This window comes from Lasiosphaeria miniovina (genome assembly GCF_030549165.1).
Source record: "Lasiosphaeria miniovina strain SMH2392-1A chromosome Unknown B0T26scaffold_2, whole genome shotgun sequence".
NCBI classification, from domain to species: domain Eukaryota; kingdom Fungi; phylum Ascomycota; class Sordariomycetes; order Sordariales; family Lasiosphaeriaceae; genus Lasiosphaeria; species Lasiosphaeria miniovina.
This window is the reverse complement of record NW_026848221.1, coordinates 4,714,830-4,733,899: the sequence shown is the minus strand read 5'-3', so window position 1 is coordinate 4,733,899 and position 19,070 is coordinate 4,714,830. Positions and strand designations below refer to the sequence as shown.

The window sequence follows — 19,070 nt, the reverse complement described above, 5'->3', positions numbered from 1 at the left end:
TGCTTTGCTTCGTATTTGTTTGCTCTTCTTCCTTCTCCAGGCAGGCTACTTGGACTTTGCCCCTCCCATTCCCACTACCCTTCTCCGTCACGAAACCAACTAAAAATACGTCACTGAATTTTTATTTTATTTATTTCATGTTTACCTTTGTACATACCTACCTACGTTCTTCATGCCGCCACTGCTGCGGCTACCCCTGCTTCCGTTCCTCCAGCAGCAGCAGGGGACTCGAGGCACTTGCGCCGCCACTCCCAGTAGCCGATGCGGATGCGATCCCACTTCTCGCCGAGGCGCCTGAGGGCGAGGTCTGCCTTCTCCTTGTCGCCCTTCTCGGCGTATATCTCGGCGAGCAGGTCCAGCGCGTGGGTGCTGATGACGTCTTCCTTGTCGTCGTCGCCGAGGTGGCGGACAAAGTCAGCGACGAAGGGCTCGACGCTGCCCAGCTTGCGGCCGCCCTTGACCAGCACGCCGTGCAGGTAGTTCCAGGGGCTCTGGTTCTGCGGGGCCAAGTGGATCTTGTCCTGGGCGTACTGGACCTCGCGGTCGACGATGGCGGCGGGCGCGGCCGGGTCCGGTTCCGTGGCGGCGGTGCCGGCGGTCGAGTGCGCCGGGTTCGAGAAGACCAGATAGAAGCGGTGAGACCAGGCCGAGTTGTTGCGCACGTCGTCCTTTATCATGGCCTCGATGGCGGCGAGCTCGGCCGCGTTGTCCCACAGCCCCAACTTGCCGACAAGGTACGAGCGGTATGACCATACGTGGTAGTTCTTGGTGTCCTGCTCGAGGATGTCAGACAGGAAGGCCTGTTCCTGGGCGGCGAACGATGCCACGGCCTCGGGCGACCCCGCGATGCTCGGATAGTAATTCTCCACTAGCAGGTGACGGTGGTGCCAAATCTGGTAGTTCTTGAGGTGCTCGAGCGCCACCTTGTTGAGCCACGCCAGCTCGTCCACGAAGGGGAGCTTCAACGCAATAACGATGGACGCTCTGAACAGCCACACGGTGTAGTGTGACGAGTTCATGCCGATGATGTACTCGGTCAGCCGCAGGCAGCGCGGCGAGTACTCCTTGTTCTCCATCACGGCCCGGAGATAGGAGATTGCTTTGAGCCTTCGTTAGCCTGACTCACAACGACTCGTCTGGCCCGTCCCTAGGAGGACGAAAAGGGAAGTACCTTCGGCGTAGTCATCTGGGTACGAAATCGCCGCTAGCGACCCTTCGGGCTCCTCGTGCGGGATGGGCAACACGTCATCCCACTCTGGGTCCTGGGCGAGCTTGCCCGGCATCTTGTCTCCGTAGAGCTCCTTTCGCAGTTTCGCCATCTCGCGCCTCCTCTCGCGTTCCTCTTGGACCTCGCTGTCGGTTGCCACGTCGGGATTCTGCTGATCGTCCAAGGCGATCTTTTTGGTCCTCTCACGGCAGTCTCTGAAGGCCTGGCTCGCGGCGGCAAGCACGGTTAGGTTAATGCGCTTGGCGGCGCGGTCGTCGAACTGAGCGGGGCTGTAGCTGCCAATGTCTCTCCCGTTGCGGTCGACGCCCCACGGGTTCGAGACCAACTTCTTCTTGAGAACGCGCACTGGCAGGCTAGCGTCGTTCACATAGCGCCACAGCTCACGCTGCGACTTGGGGCCGAGGCGGCTGCGGGCGGCGGCGTCGGACCGGGCGAATCGGGCGCTGACCCAGCCAAACTGCTCAGCTTGCGACAGGCCGCGGAGACCGGCTTTTTGGCGTGCAGCTTCGTATGGCTGACACTCGTCGACCCGCCTCTGGCTGCGCTCGTTGATAGTCGCCGGTGGGGTGGTGTTGTTTGGAGCGGTCGAAGAGGCCGGTTGGGCAGCAGCGGTCAAGGAGGAAGACGTTTTGGTTGCTGCACGACTGATGTTAGGACATAATATTCAAGACTAAGCAGGCTGTTTCCCCGTTTCAACTAGGCAACTTCTTCTTACTATCAGATCCTTTTGGCTTTGGGGCCGCCTTGCCTTTGGGCGGCATTGTGGGATGATGGTGGGCGGATGAGGGGGGGTGGCGGGGGAGGGGGTTCTTATACGGTAGGTATATACTATACGGTTGCACGCCAGAAATAATAATGGAACCTTACTTAATGCTTGCCCTGCGTGATCTTTATCGCAGGGTTGCACTGCAACAATCCTAAGGATTTGACAAAGATATCGGTAATAATCCCAACATCTCTTACTGCTTTGTTACACACATCCATCTCCTGCCGCAGGCAAGAGCAAAGTCCGGTTTGGGCAAAGCATGGATGGGTATAAGCTCGGGCGCGATTAAATCCAGTCCAATCCAGTACTCGAAGGTTACCTTGCCTACTTTTCCGAAAGGCACACAAGCCCAGGTAATAAGGTAGGACGCGCATGAGGATGAGGTAAGATAGGTAAGATAATTAGGTCGGTACGGTTCCATCAATTAGCAGTATCCCCCGGGTACCGCAAGGTAAAGTATTCTAGATAAACACGCAGCTCAGAGCCGCCATTATGTTGATATTTTCCATCGCCGTGCAGCCACGGTTAAACCAAAAAAAAAAGTGCCCCCAATGAATGAAGCCAAGAACCCCAATCCAGACGACCAAATCCCGTTTTTCCGTGTTCCTCCTTTTTTTGCCAGCCACATCCCTATTTCCCCTGGCCCAGATTTCATTGCGAGGTTCAGGACGGCCGCCGTGTGCTTGTTTTGTTTGCTCGTTCGTGGCAGGCCTAGCTCGCAACTCTCCAGAACTTCCACCCTTCTCGCTCGCCCACTCCACCGTGAACGCCCACCAGTCGCTCGACGCCTTCGTTGCCCTCTGCCTTGAGGAATTTTTCGAGGTCAATCTCCATGCCGCCCTCTTCGTCTTCGTCCATGCCATTCTTCAGAACGGCCGGCCAGAGAACCCCGACGCCGTCGCCGCCTACCGTCGTCTCAAACTTCTGGTATCCTTCCTCGCCCAGCCGCGCCTCAAGACGTTCGAGCTTCTCCCGAGGTACCCCAGGCCGGAGCAAGGTAATCGAGCAACCACCGCCGCCGGCCCCCGTGAGCTTTGTCCATCCAATCCCCTCGTGATCCACCAGTTCGCGCACCCGCTCCAGCCGAGGATGTGACACCCCGAGCGACACCAACAGGCCGTGGTTGATGGTCATAAGCTCGCCCACCCGCCGCAGGCACTCTTCGTTCTCCGTGTCAAAGTCATCCGCGTCCAGCAGCTCGGACGCGCTGCGCGTAACCTTGTCGACGGCGTCCAGGATGCATCCTACCAACTTCGGATGCGCCTCATTCAGACTGGACACTTTGCCCAGCTGGGCTGACGTCGACTTGGCCGTCCTCGTGTCCACTAGGAGCAGCGGCAGCGTGGGGAAGTCCATAAGCGGACGCACTAATGGTGGCTTATTGTAGTCGGTTCTCTGAAACATGACCGCCTTGCCCTGCGTCGACACTGTGTTGTCGACACCCGACGGGTTTCCATGAATGAACATCTCGTAGACAAAGGCCCAGCGGTTGATGCGTTCTATCTGTAGACGTGCCTCCTCTGAGGGCTGGTCGGGATGCGGACCCGACAGTGTCCTTAGCTGCAGCAGGAGCGCCGCCGACATGCAGACGGCAATGGTCGCGCTGCTACCCAGCCCAGCCCCTATCGGGATGGTGGACCGTAGCGTGTATTGGCACCCCGGAAACGACTGGGACCCGAGGGACAAGAACATGTACAGGAACGAGCCCGCCGTGTTTTGGTGCACTTTACGCAACTCGCTGGGCTTGTCGCGGGAGAGATCGGCGAGTAGTGGCTGTATCGCGGCGACCAGGTCGGGATCGAGTGCCGTGACGAGATCGTAGTAGTATTTCTTCTTGGAGGGGTGCGAGAACTTCTCCCACGGCAGCTCGTCGATGTTCCACACATGGTTGAATTCAATGTCGGGGAACGTGAGCGTCACTGTCCGTTTCGACTTGGAGAGCGTGGTGACGAGAAGATACGATCGCAGCGAAATCGCCGCAGCTATCGCAGCCTGCGGGAGAGTTTGGATGGGTCAGTTACGGCTGCTTGAGAGGCAAGAAAAAGAAGGGGAGGGCTGCGCGTCGGTGCTCACCTTGCCGTGCACAACAGCATGCTCTCCCGTCACAATCACCTTCCCCGGCGCAGAGACCATGAATGTTGGCATCATTGGACTTGACTTCTTGCGATCCATCTTTTTGCGTTGCGCTAGTTTGATGTCGTTACCGTTGGCGTTGCTGGCGGCGCCATTGCCATTGCCATTGACGGTGCCGCCGGAGCTTCCAGTGCCGCTGGCAGTACCATTCCCGTTGGCGGTGCCATTGGTGTTGGCATTTGAATTGGTGTGACCATTGGCCTTGCCCAAGTCATTGACTCGGTTCGGGCCAAGTCGCTCCGTCATGGCGTCCTCTCTGTGCCGCAACTCCTGCTGAGGCTCTTGTTCCTGTTGCAGCCGTTGACCAAATGCAGATAGACAAAACCACAGGCACGCAAAAAGGAGCAGAGAAAGAAAGGCGAGAATCGAACCCGTTATGAGAGAGCGTGGGTGTGTCTGTGCTTTTTAGTCGCTGCTGTCGGCTGGACTGGGACCTAGGTTTCCAGGAGCGCGATCGGAAATAGCAAATCGGAAGGATGGCGATCGCAGTGAGGTGGTCTGCTGACTTGTTAAGTTGGGAGAGCGTTCTCTCGATGCGGTTTCGCGTGTCAATGGCCCGCCCCAGGGGGGGGGGAAAGCAAGGACGTCAGGGGCTACGTCGAGACTCGAGAGAGAACCTGGAACTACCGGAATCGGAAGCTTGCGCTGGAGGCACCGCGGATTGATGATTAGCTGCGAGGGCACTAAGATGATGGCGAAACAACAAAAAAAAAAGTAACTGCGCAGGTCAGGTCACGAGAATTAAACACAAGGCGACTAGAACGAGGTGCGAGATATAACGTGCGGCTACTACGACAAGAGCGTGTTGAAAGGGACTAGGAGGGAGGGGAGGGGGAGCCAGCAAGCTTGAAATGAGGGCGAGCCACGGGAAGATTATACGTCAGCTGTGCTGGCGTTCGTCGCCAGACGGTACATACGCCAGCCGGGATACGAAATACCTAATGGAAGGTAAGGTAACGGATTGCGGTTACGCAACAGAAGACGGGTTGGGATGCCCCTTTACAATTCTTATCCGCACTTCGTGCACAGCGATAAATTAGCTAGCCCAAAATTCCCACGCGAAGGGGGCAACTCGTGGCACCCATTTCAGATTCTAGTGCTGGTGAAATGGATGGGTGGGGGGAAGGTGTGGCTTGGGGCCGCGCAACACAACTTCTTAACACATTCAAGTCAGCAGGGGTCCTGCCCAAAATTCGGGCTTCACAAGTCCATAGCCAGGAAGGCGACTTTGAATCTGAAAAATAAAAGACGTTATTAGAAACTGCTTGATGGACTTTACTACCCCATTTTAAATTACGATTATGTGTCGCTGTTTCGTAACATGGACGAGTTAAATCGTTGCGCTCTGTCAGTTCCGCTCTGCCAATCAGATTGCAGCCCCTACGATGAAGGGGGGATCAGGAACCAAGGAATCAAGACTCCAAAACAAAGTCAAAGACTGTAACTATGCGGGCTGATTCTCTTGCCTCTCCCCTACATGGCCACAGACCTTGTATTCCCTTATTTGCGTCCTCTGCCCTCTCCTTAGGTCCCTTGAGGTAGGAACAGACGGAAAGCTTGAATTGAGACTATGCAAGTAAGACTTGCCCGAAGAGACTTGGGGCTTTCCTAGCGGCGTGATTGACAGGGGGTTGGATTCCACGTTGGGATTTTCCGTCCCCAATGGGAGCGCTCTGATTGGGTAATCAGGATGGATTCCAGCGAGCTGGCCACAGGAACAGGCTAGAGCTTGGAAAGCTGGGAGAGCAGGGGGTGGTAGTAATCATACCTTGATCTCTTGGCGGCCAGCGAAAGGCTTGGAAACAAATCACGCCAATTGATGGCCAACAAGTCAAGAGTATCAAGAGTTTTAGGGTCATTTCTATACGTCGTTAATCCATATATTTTCCCTGTGCCCAAACCACTTTACAGGTGTGATTCCGTTAAATGACGACTCGGGCTGCAGCGCTTTAGAAATGACGCCTCCGCTTCCTACCTCTCCTCGAAAGCATTGTCGCCGTCGAGTCATGTGCAGATAAGCCCGATAATTGAGATAGATGCGTCCATGCAAGAGACAGAAAGAGGGGTGGGTGCTTGGAGGGCAGCAAAGAAAGTGCAGCGAGAACGCCATCGGGTGTTGTTGCTGCAATCCTGATCTCAAGACTCCGGTACGACCGGCAACCCGTCGGGCCAGCTATATCCGGTGCGGTAAAGCTGGAAGTGACATTCCTATCTTATACTGTCTGCGCTGTACGGGCGTTCAAATCACGATATAAGTGACTTACACTCATCGTCATAAGCCATTTCACTTTTGTGATATATCTGTCGCTACTAGAGTAGACGAAATATTACACACCCATCGTCATATGCCATGATAATACCCAAAGAGACACCTATTAAAACAGAACGAAGCAGGTACAACTTTGTCTATCCACTAAGAAATACCCTACCTTATATCAGTCTCTCCAATACGCCAATAATAAAGCTTTCTAACATCTCGCTGGCCTTCTCATGATACCGTACTCACATAGTCAGCGTCGTAGACATGAAGTAGTATATAGTATCAATGGGGAGGCAGGAGAGACTATATACTAACGACATGAAACCTAGTTATTCTCACTGCCGGCAATTCGGGTATTTTCACCGATGAGTAGAAACCAGGCGGTATACAAGCCTCGACCTGTGTACTTGCAACCTGCTGAGTATCACAGCCGCCACGACGGCGGCCCACGCAACTCGTCACATTGTGCAGAGACAATATCACTGCTTAACCTCAGCTCTTCTCAACGTCCCCGAGACTTGAATTCTCGATCATGTCACGCTACACATTTGGACTCCAGCCGGCGCAGTTTGACTTGTCTCGGTCTGTGTTCTCGCGGCTAGCGGGGCGTAGAGAAACACTCGGGGTCCGGGCCTCGAAGATGTGTCGCTACACAAATGTCAGGTAGCTCGCTGCATGAAACTGAGGGTATCTCAAGTACTGCAGGCGGTCCTCGTTGTGAGGCCCACACTTGGCCTCAGCTCACCTCCTCATCGTCACATGGAAACAGAAACCTTCGCCTTGACAGTTCTCCCAGGAATGGATATGCGCCAGCGAAAAATGATGCACGCATGAGCCACACAGGCACAGGCAAGTATGAAAATAGACGGGAGGGCAAGGGAAATGCGTGCGTGGAAAAGGGGTGTCTCTTTTCGTTGCAATTGGCTGGCCGATGAATGCGATTCGTTTTTTTTTTTGGTATTTGCCTAGGCGAGAGAAAGAAGAGCCTTGCAGAAACTACATCGCCATGAGCAACTCTGCACTTTGTCGGGCTTCGCGGCAGGCTCCTTTTCTTACCCCCCCAGCCGTGTCCCGTTTCGATTACCAAATTTCCCGAGACGCCCGTTGTGTTGTCGTCGTGAGTACCAAGTTCAGTACCGACCGAACCCGCAAACCAAACAAATACGCTTTCCCAATCCATAGCGTTTCTCAGCCATCGTCCACAATACTCCTCCAGTACCTCAATCGTTGACTAGAACATCAAGCCGTTTATGACGAAGCCTTATTGGACTTGTTCTTCTTGGGGACGTCCTTGATTTTCAGGACTGCAGGTCGTTGTTAGCTAGAGTCCTTCTCGGTTTCCAGGCCAGCCCCTTTCCCATGATCCTCCGGCATCGAATTATAGAATGGGCATGCATACTGGGGGGAAGGCTCTGTTTCAGCTTCTCGGCCTTCTCAGAGTCCTTGAGCACCAGAGTGTACAGGTGTCTCTGGCAGCGGACCTTAAACTTGATCTGCTGGGTGTTCTTGTTCTTCTTGATCCGGGCAGCTGTGAGAGGGGTGGAAAAATTCCTAGTCAGATTCCATTGCTTCTCGCACGCGCACCCTATGTTTCTCTCAGAGGGTAGAGGCGGTGGTGTGTCTGTTCGAAACTGTCAAAACGTACAAGATGCGTCCTTCCGCCTGCAGATCTCGATGAACTGTTCACGCCAAATTTGTCAGTAGGAGAAAAAAGAGCGCAAGGATTGTATGTTTTCACTGCCCGTACCTTCTTGATGTCGGCGATTTCTTGAGGCATTTTGGCGGTTGCTGTAGTGTTTCCTGTGATGGTCAGAAACACTAAAAGGTCGAAATTCAATGAGCGAGGACGAATTTCACCCCAAAATTTTCTGTGGGTTTGGGCGTGGGTGGGGCGCCTGGAGGACGGAGAGCGCCAAGCCATGGGGGAAGTTCGCTGCGTGGCAGCGGGGTTCGGAGTGTGGCTGACGTGTCCTGTGGCGTTAGTGCTCTAGTTGACTGCCACCTATAAGGTTGGATGAATGACAGATAACCTGGAGATACTTGGCTTCGTAACTCAGAAGTTGGGTTTTTGTTCCTCAGCTTTGTTTATTCATCACCATCATTTGACCAAACGCGCTTAGACCTTCCAACTAAGCAAAATGCCTACGCCACTAGACAATGCTTTGAAGTCGCGAGTGAGTTCATGATTCCACTTCCAACCCAAGTCTCCAATGAATTGTCAACTAATACGATTATCAGAATGCATTTCTCGGTAAGAAATTGGGCCTTGTTCTAAATAGAATCTTCAAAGCCTATGATAACGGCCTATGCTGACTTCCGAGCAGCCTTTTCGGGCTTGGTGACCGGCGTCGCTCTCTGGGCTATATGGGGAGGGGACATGTTTCCGGCCGAGGCAGACCCCAGGGGAGATCCATCAACATGGTCTAGAGAAGAAATGAGGAGATGGCTTGCATCGGTATGTTACTCTGTCCCTTTGCCGAGAAGACGGGACTAAAGAAACGGTAGCGCAACCTGCATCCTGCGGAGACGGACAGTCGAGAAGAGCTCCTGGAGCGGATACGGGCAAACCTGAGAATCCCGAGGCATTAGGTCTAGAGTTCGGCTCACGGGGTAGTTGGACGGCGGAATAGATTGTTACTTGACATCCACGTGCATCGCCGTACGGAGTAATGGCGTGTTCAAGAAGTAGACTTGAGATTGGTGGAGAATGCGCCAGGCTGGAAGCCAGGTGTCGTTGTTATTCCTATCAGGACATGTAAGAATTAAAAGAGTTCTCCGTTGTTCTGTTATCTTCATGTGTAGAATGACACTTTGGGATTGCTCCTTCAATACGTATACAACCCAATCGCTGAATGTTTGTTAGCGTAGTACTTATGAAGGAAAAGAAAATAACAAATGAACCAGCCAGGAAGGGTCTTTAATAGGTATTTCGAGAGAAAAAATAGACCTCTAGGATTCCAAAATAGGGATTCAAATAGCTATTACCTCCCTTAGCGAAAAACCTTAACGGCGAGTCATAAGATGCTAAGGCCATCAGGATCTTGGAAAGTACCACGCCAACAAACACTTAGGGATTGGATTGTATGTACTTTACGTCATATACCACAGTAACCCTTCCCCTAGCACGTGACCGCATCGTGCCAGAATAACCCTGGGAGGGTTTTGCGCCCGCGTTTCACCCACTTCCGGATTAGCGCTTATTTACGGAGAATTATATCCAATCACAGCGCCCTCGGCAGCCCAGTGAAGAAGCTGTTGCCTGTAGGGCCAGGTTGGCTATTCTCTCGCGCATGCAACAAGGCCAGCTTGTTCTCAGAATGCGGCAAAAGAAGACGACCGTCTTCTCACCTTTCGTTACCCAACTGTCCCCTTCGTTTTGAAATTAGCGCGCGTGCAGCTTTGGCGGACAGCGCCCGACTTTCCAGACGATGGATATCCTTCAGGTAATTGATTCTGCCCGCCCGCCCCTCGTATATTTATTACAAAGTAGTTAACGCTCGCCATGCAAAGCGCCTTGCGCGGTTCCTCGACCGACCCCTGTTCCCGTGGAAGAAGCTCATCATTGGCTTCTCCGTCGCCCAGTTTTTGTTCGAGGGTTTCTTGGGTGTGCGCCAGTATAGGGTCCTTCTGAACAAGAAGCCCCCCAAGGTGCTGGAACACGAGGTTTCACAAGAAGTCTACGACAAGAGCCAGGTAAATACCACAGGTCCTACAGGATTGAGTACAAAGGCAACCAACAGTGCTAACACACCCCCGCAGTCCTATGGAAGAGCCAAGGCCAAGTTCGAGCTTGTCAACAACCTCTATGGACAGATCCAGAACATTGCATTCTATCAGTTGGACATTCTCCCCAAGCTTTGGTCATGGACAGGCCGCCTTCTCAGCTTCGCGCCGTCGCGGTTCACAGGCGAAATCTCGCATTCCATAGTCTTTATTCTCTCGTTCATCGTCATCCACCAGGTCCTGTCGCTGCCGAGCAGCATCTACCATACTTTCGTCTTGGAGGAGAAGTTCGGCTTCAACAAGCAAACGCCCAAGCTCTTCGTCACGGATATGATCAAGTCTAACCTGCTGGCCGTTACCTTGGTGCCTCCCATTCTGTCGGCCTTCCTTACGATCATCCAGAAGACTGGAAGCCAGTTTTTCTATTACCTGTGGATGTTTGGAGCCGGCCTGCAGGTGTTTATGATCACCATCTATCCCATCGCCATTCTGCCCCTGTTCAACAAGCTATCGCCTCTGAAGGAAGGCGAGCTGAAGACGGACGTTGAAGACCTGGCCAAGAAGCTCGAATTCCCGCTCCACGAACTGTATGTGATTGACGGGAGCAAGCGAAGTGCCCACAGTAATGCCTATTTCTTCGGACTGCCCTGGAAGAAGCACATTGTCATTTATGACACCCTCATTGAGAAGAGCGAGACCCAAGAAGTTGTTGCTGTTCTTGCGCACGAACTCGGCCACTGGAAGCTCGGCCACACCACGAGGCTCTTCGGCATCTCTCAGGTATGTTGGGAAGCGGATAAGGCTCGTTTTGTGATGGCAAGCTAACGCCGAGGCAGGTTCACTTCTTTTACATTTTTGCTCTCTTCTCTGTTTTCATCAACAACAAGTCGCTCTACGCCGACTTTGGGTTTATCAAGACGCATCCAATTATCGTCGGGTTTCTCCTCTTCTCGGACGTGCTGGGTCCCATGGACACGGTTATCAAACTCTTGATGAACGTCCTCAGCCGCAAGTACGAATTTGAGGCCGACTCGTTTGCCAACAAGCTCGGATACAACGCGGAGCTGGCTCGCTCGTTGATCAAACTGCAGATCCAGAACCTCAGCACCATGGACGCCGATTGGATGTTCGCCAGCTACCATTTCTCGCACCCGATCCTGTCGGAGCGACTGAAGGCTCTGAACTGGCAGCCCACCAAGAAGGTAGAGATGAAGGAAGGTGACAAGACGTATGCCGATGCAGTCGCCACCGGGGTGGACAGCAAGGATGATAAGTCTGCCGCTGTAGCTGCTACGGGGCGGGACGAGCTATAAGCGACGGCATGGATTTTGTGTATGAATTGGTGAAGGCAAAAAGAGAAGAAAAAGCGAAGGGAAATGATCGGCACAGTGGACTGCTCGTCGATGGTCGCTTTGTATGTCATATTGAAACGAGTTCTACATTATTTAGGATCCGAGTCGACTCTAACGAGATAACCCTAACCCTGGATATCTCCTGAAGGGTCTAATCTGCAATTGACTTTGGCATTGAACGAGCTTGGATGTAAGAAAATGTTAATTGAGGTTTTTGTTTTGAATTTGTGTATCAGAACACCTAGTCTACTTGACCAATTTGTAAATAGACATGTTTTCCGAGCAGTATGCGGTCGAATGCGTGATTGCACGCGGGTTCTCAGCAAGGTGCAACAGCTGGCGGTCAGCTGTCATTCTGGACCGAGAAGCTCAGGCGCATCTGGCAGTCGGCCGAACCCTGAGATCAATCCATAACATTTTCTGCCGGCTCGCCGTCGACCCGCGCACCTCGACGTCTCCAGGCCGCCCCGCACACAAAAGACGGACAAGCCTGGAACTTGCGCGAGGATGCCCCGACTCGCCATATCGTCGCCGCTGCTGCAGGCGGCGCTGCAGCCCGCGAGGGCGCAGCTCGTCGCCGTCCCTCGCGCGACACGCCCCATTGCTGTTGCTGTTGCTGCTAGAGCCACACGGTGAGCGACAGCCCCCAATGTTGATACTGTGCCAATGGATTGAAATAATAGGCCCAAAGCTAACGACAAGAATTGATCTCGTAGGACCTTCTCCCACCTCCCGAGCCTGCGGCCCACCACCCTCCTCTCGTCGTCCTTTTCTTCTCCCGTCTTCCGAGTGACCCAGACACCGCTCGCGCGGCTCCCGCCATGCTACTCCTCTCCTTCCATACTACAGCAAACGGGCACATCAGCATCAGCGCTGGCAGACGTCGTGCCCAAGTCGTCCATCTCGGCGCACCCGGCCCTCGCCGCCACGCAGATCCGCTGCGGGCCGCGCGCCACCATGTCGGGCCACAGCCGGCTGATCCAGAAGCGCCGCCACGGGTTCCTCAGCCGCATCCGCACCAAGAAGGGCCGCAAGCTGCTGGCCCGTCGCAGGGACAAGGGCCGGAAGCGCCTGTCGGCGTGAGAGGACCTTTGAGGTAGTTCTCGAAGTGGGGAGAGCGTTTTTTTTGCCAAAAAAAATACAAGCAAAACTGAACCCCCCCCCCCCCCCGGGGGGAAAAGTTGAGATGGAGCCCGGAGGCGTTCTCTTACGCTTTGATTTGATTCTCCTGTCACCAAAACAAACCTCCTCTGCAAAAATCTGTCGACAGTGGGCCTCCGCACCGCATGGATGGGAAGAAAAAGATAAGACGGACCGGGAAACGATAAGAAGGGGGGGTGGGAATCTCACATCTGAAAGAAGCAGGAAAACAGGGAAAGGGGGTGTGTAACGATAGTAGAAAGAGCATGACATCAACCAAACCTCACGCGCGCGTGTGGTATCATTACGGAGTGCGGCGGGCAGGAGGGACAAGAGGGTGTGTGTGTCTCCTCTCTCTATGAGCCCAGCTGTGGTTCATGTATGCATGTACATATATCTAGTATATACTATATAGCCGCAAATTCAAAACATCAAAGAAGACTGAGAGTGAAGAGAGCTTGTCCGCACCGGTTGATGCGTGTGGGCTGTCAGCTCAAGTACAAATCCAATCGCTGAATGTTTGTTGGCGTGGTACTTTAGCAGGAGAAAGAAAGATTATACGTAGCAGATAAACGGGCCACGGAAAGCCTGGGCTATTATAGGGGGGAGACAGGCCTCTAGGATCCATGGAATAATAGGGATTCTAATGATAGCTATTACCTCCCTGGGTAAAGTCCTTCAGAGCGAGGAGTAAGGAAGTTATTGAGGCCATTCTGATCAGGGAAAACCCCCCGCTAACTAAAAAACCATCTAGGGATTGGAGTGTATATTGTAACAGCGGAAGCTGGCCAGGCGGGCGATAGGGTGACTGGCTGGTGCCTCCTCAAACTCCTTCCCGCGAAACAAGAAAGGGTGGGTGAGCTATTGGTCTAGATGAATGCGGGCTCCTCAGCTCGGTCAAGTTCAAGCACTGGCACAGGAACAATGCGCTTATACACTCAAAGAACTCGGTTCATTAATGTATTACTACTGATGCTCAATGCCCTCCTTACACGACACTGAATGGGTGATTCTGGGCAAGCACCCCGGAGCCACGACGCTCAGACCACACTCCTCATCACCTGGACGTATCTCCGTAGCTAACCTGCTGCAGCAACTACACGGGACTCTTCAGCCCCGACTCGCAAGTCAGCGTATCAGTATAGCACGCCGTGAACAAAGCATCGCTAGCCTCTCCGAGCCAGATGATATACCTCTTACCACCGACACCAGGGACGACCCAGTTCTGCGCCTCGACGTCCCAGACACTGACGTCCTTGCGCGTGAGCTGCAGCGTGACGGTTGCAGCTTCGCCCGGCGCCAGGGCGTCCGTCTTGGCAAAGTCGCGCAGCTGCACGACGGGCGTGTCGTAGGGGATCCCCGCCGGGTACTGCAGGTAGGCCTGCGCGACGGCCCTGCCGGGGAACTGCGTGCCGGCGTTGTTTATGGTGAGCGTCACCGTCCACGCCACGTCCCACAGCGCGGCGTTGCCGCCGAGGTCGCCGCCGGCGGCGGGGCCGGCTGTTTGGGTGGTGCTGTAGCCGCTTGGGTAGGCGTACTGCTTGATGCCGGCGGCGCCGACGGCAAACGCTGCGTTCGCGTCGTCGGGCGGCAGGTACGAGTAGATGTAGCGCCAGATGCGGTTGAAGCCAGCCGGGTAGTAGGCCTCGGCGGCGGGCGGGATGGCGGAGGAGAAGCTGGGAGTGGGGCCCTTGGGGGACCGCGGCGGCGGGACGAGGGTCAGTGGTGTGACGGATGCGATGGAGGCGTTGGAGAAGCTGAAGGTGGTGTAGCTGAGCCCGTGGCCAAAGGCGAAGCGCGGCTTGATGCCCATCTTGTTGAGGTACCGGTAGTCGATGTAGAGGCCCTCGCTGTACGTGTCCTGGACCTGGCCGACGGCGTAGCCCTTCAGGTTGGCCACGCTGTTGGGCAGGTCCGTCGACGCCTTGGTGATGGAGTAGGGCAGGTGCCCGCTGGGCGATACGTCGCCGAAGAGCACGTTGGTCAGGGACTCGCCGGCCTCTTGGCCGGGGAGGTGGGCAAACAGGACGGCCTTGACCGACGGCAGGTCGATCCACGGCTCGAGGGCGAGCGGGCCAACCGTGTGCACGACGACCACGACGTCGCTGTATTTGGCCGCGGCCTTCTTGACCAGGGCATCGCCGCGATGCCACGCGGCAAGTTTGGCGCTGTCACGGTCGCCGTGGTTGCCTTCGACCGTGAAGCTGTTCTCGCCCGCATCCGAGTTGATGAACACAATGGCAACATCGTCGGCCGTAGGCGTGGGGACGGCAGGGAAGACGTCAGAGTTGTAAAAGGTCACGCCGCTCGTGCGCCTGCGTATGGCCGTGATGGGGTCGTCGAAGTAGGGATAGTCTGCGATGCCAGATCCCCAGCCCATGCCCAGGGTGCCCTTGTCGCAAGCTCGGTTGAGGCATGCGTTCGGTCCGTCGGAGTTAACTTGAGCGTCGGTGCCAAATATCTTGAGCGGGCGCGAGGTAGACAGGGGAAGGAGGCTGCCGTTGTTCTTGAGCAAGGTGATGGCATCCTGCGCCACCTGGCGGGCCACCTTGTAGTGGTCTGCCTGGACGTTGACGAACCAGTTGACCTGGCCCTTGGGGGAGAACAGGGCAGCTGGATACAGGAGACTGTCGCGATCCTTGGTGTTGGACGAGAAGTTTGGAGGCGGAAAGTCCTTATCCTGGCCGGTTTGGTACCAGGCCGCCACAATCCTAGTCGCCATATCGTTGAGCCTGTCCAGCGGCACGGAGCCGTTTAGGACCGATCTCGTCAGCTCGTACTTCCATTCGCTATAGCCAAACAGAGGCACGTTTGTGTCGCCCGGCATGTCCATGTCGAGCCCCGCCAGGGCCGAGTCGACGCCCGAGATGTGCGACAGCCAGTCGGACATGACGAATCCTTGAAATCCGAGCTCGTCTTTGAGAATACCGTTTATCAGGTAGCTGTGCTGCGAACACGCCGAGCCGTTGACGGCGTTGTAGGCGGTCATGACAGAGCCAACCCCGGCATGGATGCCTTCGGCAAATGGCCAGAGATATATCTCGTGGAGGGTGCGGTCGTCTGGCAGCCAGAGTGTAAGCGTCTTGCAATCGACTTCTCGAACCCAGAGCCGGTATCCCACCAACAACATGACGTACCAATATTTGCGCTGTAGCCAGGCTTGAGGGGGTTGTACATGCGGTACATCTCCTGCTCATTCCCCACCAGGTGCTTGATGGTGGCGATAACACCCTGTTCCTGGACTCCTTTGATCGTCATTGCAGCGGCAACGGCCTGGAGGACGGGATCGGAGCCGAAGCCCTCCCAGTTGCGCCCTCCTAGCGGCTTCCGGCCGAGGGGGCCAACGGTCGGTCCGAGATAGACATTGGCGCCCTTGCCGCGGAACTCACGGCCCAGAGCAACTCCGCGGGCGTATATCAGGTTCTTGTCCCAGGTCGCCCCTGTGGTGATGCCTGCCGGGAACGCCGTGACGTTGTCCGTGGCCGCGACGCCGAGGGCCGAGTCTTGAAGGCACAGCTGGGGGAACCCGACGCGATTCGCACTGCCTGTGTTTCCCACGCAAGGCCTAGAAAGATCAGTCGGTGAAGAAGACGAGAGGACACGTTCTCAACAGTTCAGTTGCTGACCCTGTGTGTTTTGTGTATTAGAACCAGTTCCTTAAAACCCGCAACAGACGTGGGAGTTGGGACATGCGACACTTAGACGTACCCATATAGATGCCACATCCCCCCGTGATGTTTGTTTTCTCGGCCAGCGTCATGCGCGACACGAGCTGCTGTGCCTTGGCGTAGCTCTCGCTCCACGACGCTAGCCAGCCGCCATGCGGCGCCGGGTAGTACGGGGCGGCATAGTAGCCCGCCGGTACGTTGTCTCTTGAATTTACGGGCGTGGCATTGCAGAGAGAACCCAGGGCAGCGAGGACAAGCGAGAGAGGCAGTATGGCACTCGCCCGGCAAGCCATGGTAACGATTATCCGCGTGTGCGGTCGGGATCGGGGTCGTTCAGGAGCCTAGAAAAGACCGCCCCAAGGCTTGACACGGCAGCCCCTTGAATAAATAGGAGCGGGAAGAGGAGACGAGAAGGACGACAAGAACACGGCGGTGCTTGTTACCGCCTTCCCTAAAGGCCAAAGGGGATCCTATGCTGCAATGGGACATGATATGCTGGTTGCGGGGCCGGGCTGACCAGAGGATACAACTGTATGTACATACACACATGTACGTCTTGTCCTTTCTCGGTCGAGGCATAGCCGGCCAAGTTCCCGGGCACATCGCAATGATCCCACATGGATGACGGCTACGAGTGCTGCATGGCGCCGCCATGTGTACATACATGCTCGGCAAGAGGGACTTACTGAGTACTTGCACGTTGCTCGTTTCTGACTTGGTGCAGCGTGGTCCGATGTGGTTCCTGGCCACACGACCACAAATCTCGGGTGCCGCGCCTGCAGCGAATGAGGCGCCGCAATTGGCGTCTCGCGTCTCCAAGCGGCAGTCACCGTCACCGTCGCCGCCACCGTCACCTTCGACTTCCGGCATAGGCTGCCTGCCCGTATCAAGCGGCAGGGCGCGCGGGGAGACTGGGGGCGTCTATTCCCAAGTCTTGGAAGAGATAAATCAGGTTTGGAGCTCCATTCCCGGGTGTGGTATTTGTGCCTGTGCCATGTAGCCCAACGTCGCATTACACCTCCACTGATGCGGTGAGCCGTGCTCGGTGGTCTGGCGTACTCCGTCAGAAGATAAGGTTGTAAGGCGTGGCCGTGTTAGCGATGCAACACAACGTGATCAGCCATTGCTGAATAAATTGGCTTGAAGGGGAGAAACGAATGAAGTCCGGGGAGAGGTGGAGGAGGCTGCTGCAAACGCTCCACTCTTAGCAGGCAGGGCCGGGGAGCTAGGCTCAGATCGGGAGTAAGCACCTTAATTCAGATCTGATGTACCGTACCACAATAATGCTGCAGCGACATGACAGCCTATCACGTTCACCTGACGTCCCGCCTGCATCAATTCGCCGTTCAACCCAGCAAGGCACCCCAGCATCACCGTATATAAGTTATAACGGAATCCAAATATAATAAAACTCCAGGTCATATATGGTGTCTTCCGGACGAGCGAACGAAAGCGGTAGCCGACAAGGAACCATGTAACGCCACGCGGCCATGGCTATACATACGTAATGTCTTCCATTGTTACAGTCTCTACTCCCTCTGAGCAATGATGTAGAAGTCCAATTGGGAAAAAAGAAAAGAAAAGAACATTTGACAGCTGAGGGCTGACCGCGATCGACGACGCCATCTTGACGATTGCCATCTCCTTGAGGGGCTCCGTGTCGGCCAGGAGCTAGATCGCCGATTAGGTACTCCGCAAGGTACAGTGAGCGGCAAAAAGTTTGAATCCAAATTTTGTACCGCGTATACAGCTAGCGGCTTACATGGTACTTAGTGCTGGATTCAACCTTTTTGCCACCCACTGTACCTGACATCCATATTCAGTACCTACTCCCGTAGATGGGTACGTATACACGTGCAAGTTCCAAAAGAATTGTCCCGACGCAAGCGCCTTTCCACAAGCAAACCAGTCCGTTTCGCCAAGATACCTAGGTACCGTGCAACCTCGTGGTCAAGTAGTGAATTTTAGTTAAGCTCACCATGAGGATTATATCTGCTGGTTGTCTCTGCAATCCGTATATCGTAACAAACATTCTGACCGGCCTTGCATACCTACCAACAAGCCGGCCGTCTAGCAAGCCACACACAACACAACCAGAAGAGGAGTCCAGCATCATCTCAGATATCTTATATATCCCACGTACCCTCACGTCCCGATCCATTCAGACTTTTTCACCCCGTACCAAGTAATTAGAACAACCCCAGCATCGACAACAGTAGACAGACATAGCCTCTATTTATTGTCAAGGCAAGGTGCAGCACAGCACTTACGTAGCTAAGGTACTGTACCTACCTAGGTAGCTCCTACCTAGTCGCAACACTTCACCACCTCTATACCCGCAAAGAATCCCCTTTCAGTCCGCGAGGAACTGGTGTCGCATAAAAAAAACTACCTGACTGACTGACGTATGTATGTGCCGTGCAATGCTGTTTGTGTGTGCGCCGTACACAAAAAAAAGAAAAGAAAAGAAAAGTCGGGGTATTTGATGAATGTTTTTCCCTGTCAACCCAAAAACGACAAAAGAAAAAAAAAACCAAAACAACGATAGAAAAAAGAGAGATCCCGAAGGAGAAGTACGAAAAGAGGAAAAAGAGAAAAAAGAGAAAAAAAGAAAAACCGTCCACATGGACAGACGCAAAATTCAGGGTACCGACGTGTCCTCCCACTTCCTCTGTGATACTAATGACCGACCTCCCATCCCATTCCGTGCCCGTCACACGCCCAAACCATCCCATCCCTGTACGTACGCACTACCATGTATTCTTCTTTCCTGAATGCAATGCGCATGCAAATGTAATAA

At 54.5% G+C, this 19,070-nt stretch overlaps 7 protein-coding genes across 7 annotated transcripts; 3 read left to right on the top strand and 4 right to left on the bottom strand.

Moving 5' to 3' along the window:
- Positions 1-170: 170 nt before the first annotated feature.
- B0T26DRAFT_738593 (protein farnesyltransferase) lies at positions 171-1,989 on the bottom strand (the record flags this gene model as incomplete). Its single annotated transcript, XM_060443608.1, has 3 exons — positions 171-1,099; positions 1,172-1,864; positions 1,944-1,989. The coding sequence occupies 3 exons, from the start codon at positions 1,987-1,989 to the stop codon at positions 171-173; spliced, it is 1,668 nt and encodes a 555-aa protein (XP_060300995.1).
- A 716-nt stretch (positions 1,990-2,705) lies between these two features.
- On the bottom strand, positions 2,706-4,373 carry B0T26DRAFT_738592 (mevalonate kinase; the record flags this gene model as incomplete). Its single annotated transcript, XM_060443607.1, has 2 exons — positions 2,706-3,986; positions 4,068-4,373. 2 exons carry the CDS (start codon positions 4,371-4,373, stop codon positions 2,706-2,708), a joined length of 1,587 nt encoding a protein of 528 aa, XP_060300994.1.
- Positions 4,374-7,635: 3,262 nt separating this feature from the next.
- On the bottom strand, positions 7,636-8,164 carry B0T26DRAFT_638590 (ribosomal protein L38e; the record flags this gene model as incomplete). The annotated part of the gene is made up of 4 exons (XM_060437055.1): positions 7,636-7,691; positions 7,787-7,915; positions 8,033-8,066; positions 8,135-8,164. 4 exons carry the CDS (start codon positions 8,162-8,164, stop codon positions 7,636-7,638), a joined length of 249 nt encoding a protein of 82 aa, XP_060300993.1.
- Positions 8,165-8,525: 361 nt separating this feature from the next.
- On the top strand, positions 8,526-8,976 carry B0T26DRAFT_636004 (uncharacterized protein; the record flags this gene model as incomplete). Its single annotated transcript, XM_060436785.1, has 4 exons — positions 8,526-8,561; positions 8,626-8,638; positions 8,712-8,854; positions 8,893-8,976. The coding sequence occupies 4 exons, from the start codon at positions 8,526-8,528 to the stop codon at positions 8,974-8,976; spliced, it is 276 nt and encodes a 91-aa protein (XP_060300992.1).
- A 706-nt stretch (positions 8,977-9,682) lies between these two features.
- Positions 9,683-11,686, top strand: B0T26DRAFT_696955 (peptidase family M48-domain-containing protein). Its single transcript, XM_060441368.1, has 4 exons — positions 9,683-9,830; positions 9,898-10,080; positions 10,147-10,890; positions 10,947-11,686. The coding sequence occupies exons 1-4, from the start codon at positions 9,816-9,818 to the stop codon at positions 11,421-11,423; spliced, it is 1,419 nt and encodes a 472-aa protein (XP_060300991.1). The 5' UTR covers positions 9,683-9,815; the 3' UTR covers positions 11,424-11,686.
- Positions 11,687-11,696: 10 nt separating this feature from the next.
- Positions 11,697-13,043, top strand: B0T26DRAFT_696953 (uncharacterized protein). The gene is made up of 2 exons (XM_060441367.1): positions 11,697-12,094; positions 12,179-13,043. The coding sequence occupies exons 1-2, from the start codon at positions 11,970-11,972 to the stop codon at positions 12,543-12,545; spliced, it is 492 nt and encodes a 163-aa protein (XP_060300990.1). The 5' UTR covers positions 11,697-11,969; the 3' UTR covers positions 12,546-13,043.
- A 655-nt stretch (positions 13,044-13,698) lies between these two features.
- B0T26DRAFT_636288 (glycosyl hydrolase family 3 N terminal domain-containing protein) lies at positions 13,699-16,563 on the bottom strand (the record flags this gene model as incomplete). Its single annotated transcript, XM_060436816.1, has 3 exons — positions 13,699-15,662; positions 15,740-16,167; positions 16,307-16,563. 3 exons carry the CDS (start codon positions 16,561-16,563, stop codon positions 13,699-13,701), a joined length of 2,649 nt encoding a protein of 882 aa, XP_060300989.1.
- Between the last annotated feature and the right edge of the window lie 2,507 nt (positions 16,564-19,070).

What these genes read in the sequence shown, in the direction of transcription:
- B0T26DRAFT_696955 (XM_060441368.1), top strand. An exon ending in AAGTCTACGACAAGAGCCAG is followed by an intron (nt 10,081 to 10,146) that starts GTAAATACCACA and finishes ACACCCCCGCAG; the next exon opens with TCCTATGGAAGAGCCAAGGC. An exon ending in GGCTCTTCGGCATCTCTCAG is followed by an intron (nt 10,891 to 10,946) that starts GTATGTTGGGAA and finishes ACGCCGAGGCAG; the next exon opens with GTTCACTTCTTTTACATTTT.
- B0T26DRAFT_696953 (XM_060441367.1), top strand. Translation starts at nt 11,970, where the DNA reads ATGCCCCGACTCGCCATATCGTCGCCGCTGCTGCAGGCGGCGCTGCAG. An exon ending in GTTGCTGCTAGAGCCACACG is followed by an intron (nt 12,095 to 12,178) that starts GTGAGCGACAGC and finishes TTGATCTCGTAG; the next exon opens with GACCTTCTCCCACCTCCCGA.